At 52.7% G+C, this 8,733-nt stretch overlaps 1 protein-coding gene across 1 annotated transcript in view; it reads left to right on the forward strand.

Annotated features, from left to right (window-relative positions):
• BFSP1 (beaded filament structural protein 1) overlaps positions 1-8,733 on the forward strand; it is a 39,013-nt gene that overhangs the window by 17,072 nt on the left and 13,208 nt on the right. Inside the window, exons 3-5 of the mRNA XM_007461790.1 lie at positions 269-364; positions 2,714-2,806; positions 6,346-6,453. Coding sequence (XP_007461852.1) covers positions 269-364; positions 2,714-2,806; positions 6,346-6,453 — 297 coding nt within the window. The remainder of the gene's footprint in view (positions 1-268; positions 365-2,713; positions 2,807-6,345; positions 6,454-8,733) is intronic.

Below are 8,733 nucleotides of genomic sequence, written 5' to 3' on the forward strand. Positions count from 1 at the left end.
CCCGCCAAGTGGTGACAATTAAAAAAGCCTCAAGATTGTGCCAAATGTCCCCTTGGGGGCAAAAGCACTCTCAGCTGAGAATTACTATTCTAGACCAGGTCCAATGGGCTAACCCAGTGCTTGGCTAGAAATGCAGAATCTCAGACGCCCTCCCAGACCCACCAAACAAGTCTGCATTTTGGTAAGACCCGGCAGATGTCACACCCACGCCCGTGCTCTCCGCCCCCCGCCCCCCGCGGCCCCTCAGAGTCGGTGCCTCTCATTGCAGGAGGCAGATGAAGCCCTGCTGAGTAACCTGCGCCTTCAGATCGAAGCCCAGTTTCTGCAGGATGACATCAGTGCGGCCAAGGACAGGTACAAAAAGGTAACCATGACCCTTCTGTAGCCCTTCCCCCCAAAAAACCAGTTCAGGGCACTTGTGGCTGAAAAAATGGGGTGGCTGGAGTGGGCTGCCCTGTGTGCGGTGCCCCAAACCAAGTGGGGCTGGTCTGGTCGCTGGATGGCACCTAGTGAGCCAGACCTGCGGGGCTGTGGGAGGGGTGGCAGTGTGTGGTGTGTGTGTGTGTGTGTGTGTGTGTGGTGTGTGTGTGTGGAGGGCGGTTATGGGTCAGGGGGAGCCAATATCTGTGCAGGACGTCACAGTCCACAGAGTAATTGCACACAGATCCGTCTTGATTAAGCTGTAGCCTGTTGACTGGTTCAGCTCAGAAAATGGAGAAAATGCAAAAATCGTAATTTTTTAGCGCTGTCTCTGAGGGAACACATGGCATGCAGGGGCCTCCTCGCATGTGGCGCTGTGCTCTGCCCCCAGCCCCGCCAGCTTCTCACAGGCCTCACGCTGGGGGGCCTTGGTGTTCCGGAAGAGCCCAGTCCTGGAGCTCTGTAACCGAGGGCCAGCGGCCTAACCTCTCCCGGCTTCTTCATCTTCGAAATGCAAACGCCAGACTCTCCTTCCCGCACAGCCGTGTTATCTGAGCATAGACACCTGTGGGCCTGGCCATGCCCCTCAGCCCTCGGGGCTGACCTCTCCAGGGAGCCTGGCCTCCCTCCAGCTGCAGTATCTACGTCTCTGCCTCAGGACGGATGTGCACCAGGCAGCGGGGGGCAGGTCTGCCTCACAGGAAATGTTGGGGAGTTAATGCCCCGGGAGCAGCCTCAGCCAGGGACGGATGGAGTTGGCGGACACGTACCCCAGCGCCCTCTGCACCGGCTCCCAGAGAGCCCGCTAGGACTGGTGCCCACAGGGGTAATTCACCAGATAACACAGTGTCTCACCTCCCTGCTCCACTGCTCATGTTTCCTGGCATCTTTGCACCCAGATCCTTCCCCCAGGGTCTGTATCTTACTCAACTGGGGCTGCTATGACAAAGTACCACAGACTGGGTGGCTTATGAGCAACAGAAATTCATTCCTCTCAGTTCTGGAGCCTGGAGCACCGAGATCAGCATGCCGGCAGGGTTGGGTTCTGGTGAGGACCCTCTTCCTGGCTTGCAGACAGCTGCCTTTTTGCCATGCACTCACCTGGCCTTTCCTAGATCCTTATCCATAGAGAGAGTGACTGCCTTTCTTATCAGGGCACTAATCCCACCCTGGGGGCCCCACCTTCATGCCCTCATCTAAATCTAATTGTTCCCCAAAGGTCCCACCTCCAAATACCATCCTGCTGGGGGTTAGGGCTTCAGCACATGAATTTTGGAGGGACACAACTTTCGATCTCTAACTGTCTGCTTCTGAGGAAAGCCACACTGAGGCAACGTGAAGTAATATGGGTGAAGCACCTAGTACAACCTGGAACTTGGCAAGTGCTCAGGCAGCATCAGAGTCCCTTCCTGCCTCTGTGGGTGCCTGCTGCATTGTTTCACTGAATCCCAAAAAACAGCCTCAAGAGACAGTGTCCTAGGTTCCCTGTCAGCAGAGCCTGAGGTGCCTATAGGTGGGGTGGGGGTTAGGAAGGCGCAGGGGAAGGGGCTGAGCTGGAGTCCAGGCTCAGCCTGATCCCATGGGGGCTCTGGAGCGTGAATCACACCACAAGCTTGGTCCCACCTTGAGGCAAGAGGGTTGGTCTTGTGTCCTGAGCCAGGAGTCATTGGTCCAGGTGGGGGATGGTGTGGCATTGGGGGCAGTTGCATAGCTTCCTGGCAGGATGACCACTGTGTGGCCGTGGGCAGTTCTGCGGAGGGGTCAGCTCTCGTGCACGGAGCAGGCCCAGGTGATCTGCTGGTGAAAGGGACCAGGCGTTGCCTTCAGGTTGTTAATCCCTCTTTTGTGGAAGAACCCGAGGTTTAGGAGGTTTGAACACCTTGCCTGAGGCCACGTGCAGCTAGTGAGTGAGGCAGTCCCCGCGGACTGGCCACAGCCTGTCCGCTGAAGCACCGCCTGTGCTGCAGTCAGCAAGGTCCTTTGTGCCCTCCGGGATCTCTTTGTCCCTCATCCCTGCTTTTCTGATAACCCTGCATCCAGGGCGCTATGGAGACGCCACAAGGCAGCCACGGGACTGAAGGGAAGGTGACATGAGCTAAGCCTCCTTTATTCATCGAGCCCAGTGTTCTCATGCAGATTAAAGGAGGCATAAAGCGTCCTCCGCACCCATCACGGTCTGTCCTGTTTGTGGTGGTGGGACACGTGAAGGCATTCATCCTGTAGGTCACCTGGTACTGGAGGGGGAAATGTGGGGAGCTCAAGTTTGCATGAGAACGCTTTCCACCCCCAACAGAATCTTCTGGAGATTCAGACCTATGTCAGCATCCTGCAGCAGATCATCCAGACCACCCCGCAAGCAGCCGCCATAACCAGTGGCATGAGGGAGGTAAGAACGGGAGCCCAGGCGGCTGCGAAACTGCATGTGGGGATTTGTCCTGCAGCCCCGGGAGCCCAGAGACCCAGGGAGAGGCGTCAGGTCACCCCCACTGTGGGTTCACATTCGAAGTTCACTCTGCTGCTCTTTCACTCAGTCGGTGAACGTGGGTATTTAGACATCTGAGGACATAAACTGTGCCCCTGACCATCTTCTTAGGTATTTCCTCTTGAGGATCATGGGCTGTCCTTCCTTGTCTAGTTTATAAGAAACTTCCAGACTGTTTCCCAAGCACTGTAGCACTGCTGCATCCCCACTGGCAACGGATGGGAGTTTCTGTTGCTTTGCTTCCTTGTCAACGCTGGGTATGTCGGGTTTTTATTTTGGTTTTGCCCTTTGCTACTTTAATAGGTATGTTGTGTATCTTGCTGTGCTTTTAACTTGCATCCCCTCACGCCTTAATGATGTTGAGCATCTTTTCATGTGCTTATTTGCCATTTGTATAGCTTCTTTGTTGGACTATCTACCCAAGACTTTTGCCCATATTTTTTTATTGGGTTGTTTGTTTTCTTATTCCCCTTATCAATTTGACCATAATTTTGAACAGGGAACCTCAGACAATTAGTGACTCTATTTTCAAGGTCAGGCTCTGCTAGTCTGGGGCATGAAAACTCTTGGGGAAGGACAGAGGTGATTGAAGCCGATTTAAAAAACACTGGGATTTGGAGGTAAAACCTTATTCCCAATATAATGTTCCAAATCCCTTCCTCACTTAGCTCTCTAGCAGGGCAACAGGATATTGATGTATTTTTTCCCCTAACGTGGTTTATGGGATTTTGTGATGCATGATATGATATTGTAAAAATAAACTGAAAAGGATGCAGATTAAAACAAAAATGTCATGTGTCCTTTCTTCAGAGGAGTGTTACGCTGGGACAGGGTTTTGTAGACTCTGTCCAACTGAGAAGAGTCTGGGTTTTTCTGCAAGGATGACTTAGGACAGAAGTCTACCCAGGCCCACACCCTGGAGAACCAGTGGGCTAGGGTAGCTGACTGCTTGATGTTTGTTTGAACCTAATTTTTTATATCAAAGCTAAAGAAATCCCCAAATTTGCTTTCAGAGGCACTTTCGAACCCTGCCAAGTAACATCTAAGAGGCAGGAGGGTTACTTTTTTTGGCCTTGATGGGAATATTCTTGCCCACCAATGACCCCAATTGAACTGGGGTTGCCGCTGAGGCCTAAAAGACAGCTTCTCCTAAAGCATAATTTTCTTGGTCAGAGACTTCTTTCCAGACACTTTATTTCTGTTTTGCAGACATTTTCCCTTTAATTCATAGGTGTTTTACATCAGAGCACACTTTTAAAATCACATCATCTGTTCCCTTGTAACCCTGTTCTTCTGAGTTGTACTAATGTAGAGCCGTCTAGACCTAGTTTGATAGTGTCAGTGATCATCAGAGACCCTCAGCATCGTTGCCCGGGAGCTTGAGACAAATGCAGCATCTGCAGCCCGACCCCCAGCAGACCCACTGTGTCAGACTCTGCATTTTAGCAAGATGCTCAGGGATTCGCGTGCATGTTAAAAAGCAGATTTAGAAAGAATCACATTCTTCATTAATCTCAGCTGAAAAATTCTACATACGAGCTAGGTGGCTGCTTTCAGGTTTGCTCCTTTGACTCTTGTTACTGTCCTAGAAAATGCCAGTTGAGTTTGCACGAAGGATATAATTAGCATTGCTTCCTAGGAGCATGGGGTTAATGTGTCTATAAAGCATAAAGTCAGTGTCTTGTAGCCAGAGGTCCCTGGGGCCACCCCTGTGGTTAAATCAAGCTGGGTTTATTATTCCCCACAGGAGGGGAGGGTATACGCCGTGGATGGGGACCTGCGCTGGTCTGGGTATTGTTGGGGGGTGGGGGGCTGGTCTTATGGCTGAATATCCCCCTATTTTGTACCTTGGAGGGCAAGGTATGGGGTGAGGCTAAGGCCGTGCTTGGTAACTAAGCACCATCACTTGAGTTAGTGGTCATTTCCGTGGTTACACGGCGATCGCTTGGTCTGAGCTCAGACACAGTTGCAGAGCCGGTCTTGTTTCCGTCTTGTTGCCCTGGGATCCCAGAGTGACATCTTTAGGTGTTGAGGTGGCATCATCTGTAAATTTATAAGGAGGGAGCATCATGCTGGGGGGTGTTGGTTAGTGCAGGCTTCCAGCTGACAGCTGCCGGCTGTCTTCCTTCCTCTACGGTAAGTATCCAAGGGCCTCCTGTGCGCGAGGCACTGTGGGGGCACCTGTGGGTGGACATGGGGAGGATGTAGTATAAGTAGGAGCTGGGCGGTGAGGAGAGGCGGGGCCAGACAGGCAGGCCAGGCCCTGGCGGGGAGGTGGGTGAGGGATTTGCACCGTGTCTGCGTCCATGCTGAGGCTGCAGGTCTCGGTTGGCATGTTTGCACATCATCCATGTAGTGGTACCCAGAACGTGAGTCCCCTCTGCTCCCAGCTGTCCCCACGTCTGTGTCTTTGGGGGCAGGGAGGCAGGAGCCGAGGCACAGAGAAGCAGGGAGGACAGAGAGAGAGAGAAACAGACTGACAGACAGGGAGAGAGAGACACACACAGAGACTGAGAGAATGCACGTCTCCACTGGGAGACTCAGAAATAAACACACCATCCTTTGGCAGCTCTGTCCCCAGGCCCACTCCTCCTCCCTTGCTCTCACTTTCTCTGTATCTCGTTGCTCCGGCCACTTTACAGGCGGCTGCAGAGCAGGGGCACCTTCAGTGGGTGGCCGTGAACGTGCTGGGCTGTGACTCTGCCCGGCAGGGGCCGGGCGGGGGGGTCTCCGTGTCAGAAGGTGCTGCTCTAGAGAGGCCAGGCTCTCAGGAAGGGGTTTAGATGTTTCTGAATAACGTGGAGAGGCTGGTGGGAAAAGGGCAGCTGCTCTGCAGAGTGTGGAGAGGTTGAGGGTGGACCTCCTTCCAGAACATTCGGGGAGCACCGACAGGGCTTCCCTTGTCGCCATGGCCCCTGCTGTGTGCCGTGGGGACGGCTCAGCACAGTTGGTGGCTCTGGCTCAGGGCTCAGGCTTAGAAAACAAAGCGAAAAGGCAGTGAGTGGCCACGGTGGGCCTGCCTGAGTCAGCTTGGCTGCTGTGACAAAATACTGTAGACCAGGCGGCTCAACCAACGGACACTTACTGCTTACAGTTCTGAAGGCTGGAAGTCCAAGGTCAGGGGGCTGGCAGATTTGGCCCCTGGGGAGAACCCCATCCCGGCTGGTAGATGCCACCCCTCTTCCTGTCCTTTCCTTCCTGCCCGCATGGAAGAGGGGGCCCTGGTGTCTCGTCCTCTTCTAATAAGGACACTAATCCCATCGTGGGGGCCCCACCCTCATGACCTCATCTAAACCAACCCTCCTGCCAAAGGTCCCACCTCCAGATGCCATGCATTGGGGGTTAGGGCCTCGGCCTGCGAACTTGGGGGGATGTAAACATGCAGAACACAGCGGCCCCTCTCCTCCGAGTGTGAGCATGCTGAGTCTGGCTTCTTTGTGCAGGCGAAGCTCTTGACGGAAAGGGAGGTGGCCACCCTGCAGAGCCAGCTGGAGGACGGCCAAGAGGTGCTCTGCCTCCTGCAGGCCCAGAGAGCCGAGCTGCAGGCCCAGGTATGCCCGCCCCTCCTGTCTGCTCCTCTCATTCAGGTGTCACGGTCCTGCAGAGGTGAGCACTCGTGCATCTAGCGCTGTGAATTCTGTAGACTCAACACACCTTTGTCCTCAGCCCTCAGAGACTCAAACAGCATCCTCAGTGGGGTGACCAGCCGTCCACTTCCCGGGACGCCTTCCTGCCCAGACTGGAAAAGCCCTGGGCCAATGGGGGCAGTGGGTCCCACAAATTCGTGGTCCCCAGAGGTCCCCCGCAGGCCCCCTTTGAGTCGCTGCCCCTCCCCCACCGAGGGTACGCTATCCCCACTTCTGCATAACCGATCTGTTTTGCCCAGTTTAACCTTGTTTTTGAAAATAAGAAATGGACATACGTTGGGGTTTTTACCCTACGCTCGCACGAATCTGTGCTTCCTGTTTCTCTTCTCATGACCCAAACTCTCTCCCTTGGAATTTGACTGCAGCCCTGGAGAGAGAGGTTGTGCTGGGATTTGCTCCTGCTCAGAATTTGTCAGCGGAAACTTTGCATTTCCACCCCACCCCTTTTCTTTTTTCGGTGAAGCTTAGTTTGCAAATGAGCAGAAAAGCTTTTTGCAAACTTTGCAAGTAAGCGCAGTCCTGTCTCTGTGGCCTTCCTTTGCGGTTAATGAGCTTCGTGGGTCACCCCACCCCCGCCAACCCTGTGATTCCTCCAGTTTTCTTCCTCTCATTACTGTACACCGGGCCATTCTGATGGGGACGTTGGGTTAGAATATGCTTCTTACGTTGTGTAACCACATTTCCCAAATCCAAAAGTAAGCTGATGTTCGGTTTGACAAGTACACATAAGGGACAAGGGAACAAAAATTTAAAAATCTGCCCCTCTAGAAAACCTAGACTATTAAAGGCTATATGTTACTTTGTCTCTATCCCACCAATGCCTGACAAGATCAAACCCTGCTGAAGCCACATGAGATGTGGTGCTTTTGGTGGGTACACGGTGTCCTCCAGATCTCAGGACTTGAGTCCAGAATCCTGATTCCTGCCCCACCCGCCACCCGGCTCCTCCCTGTGCAGCAACTCAGGGGCCACGGAGAGCAAACGGGGGCCTGGGGACGGTCCCCCAAGGCAAAGACCCCAGCTCAGGAAAGCGAGTACTGCCCTTAAAACACGTCCTGCTCTTGTTGACAAACCACGGCTTGGGGACCAGATGCACCGTCTCGGTGACTTGGTGAGTGTGTGGTTTCCTCTGAGGCCCTGAGAGGATGGAGGGAGGGTCAGGGTGTGTGTGTGTGTGATGTGTGTGCACGTTTTTATATGTGTGCATGTGTGCATATGTGTATATGTATATGTGTGTATATGTCTGTATGTAAGTGTATGTGTATATGTAAGTGTGTGTATGTGTGTGTATATATTTGTGCGTTAGTATATGTATATATGTGTGTATGTAAGCGTATGTGTAAAATGTGTGTATGTAACTATGTGTGTATGTGTGTAATGTGTGTGCATGTTTTTATATGTGTATATGTGTGTGTGTAAGTGTATGTGTATATGTGTTTACGTGTATGTGTGTATATGTGTGTACGTGTGTGTGTGTGTGTGAATGAGTGTTTGGAGAAGTGGATGCACACCCAGTCACGGTTCTAGACACCAATGTTTTCCAAACCACCAGTTACAACTCATCACTGGGTTGTAAAATGAACTCAGCAGAATCGACTGGCTTGAGAAAAGAAGGAATTCACAGCACTAGCCTAAGACCGAAGAGGAAATGACAGGGTGCATGGCGAGTAGAGGCAGGATTTATTTTGTGAAACCTTTGTTTTAAATATATCTGTATGTGTGTTTAAGTATATAGATTTGTGCAAATACACACATGTACTTATATCTTTGTATGATGTCTATGGTTTGTGATGTAAAATGTGGCTCTTCCAGTGACCACGGTGATGAGGTTGAAAACCTCTGCCCGAGAGACTGAGAAGGACCCCAGTCTCCTCAGGAGATGAGGGAGCCCAGCCTGATGAGGTGGGCACATCAACCAGTGAAGTCCGGTTCCAGGGCGAAAAGAATGCTTGTCTCTCTGTGAACTCATATGCATTTATTGACTATAAAAGTAAGACGGGGCTTCCCTGGTGGCGCAGTGGTTGAGAGTCTGCCTGCCGATGCAGGGGACACGGGTTCGTGCCCCGGTCCAGGAAGATCCCACATGCTGCTGAGCGGCTGGGCCCGTGAGCCATGGCCGCTGAGCCTGCGCGTCCAGAGCCTGTGCTCCGCAACGGGAGAGGCCACAACAGTGAGAAGCCTGCA

This window comes from Lipotes vexillifer, unplaced genomic scaffold (assembly GCF_000442215.2).
Source record: "Lipotes vexillifer unplaced genomic scaffold, Lipotes_vexillifer_v1.1 scaffold285, whole genome shotgun sequence".
NCBI classification, from domain to species: domain Eukaryota; kingdom Metazoa; phylum Chordata; class Mammalia; order Artiodactyla; family Lipotidae; genus Lipotes; species Lipotes vexillifer.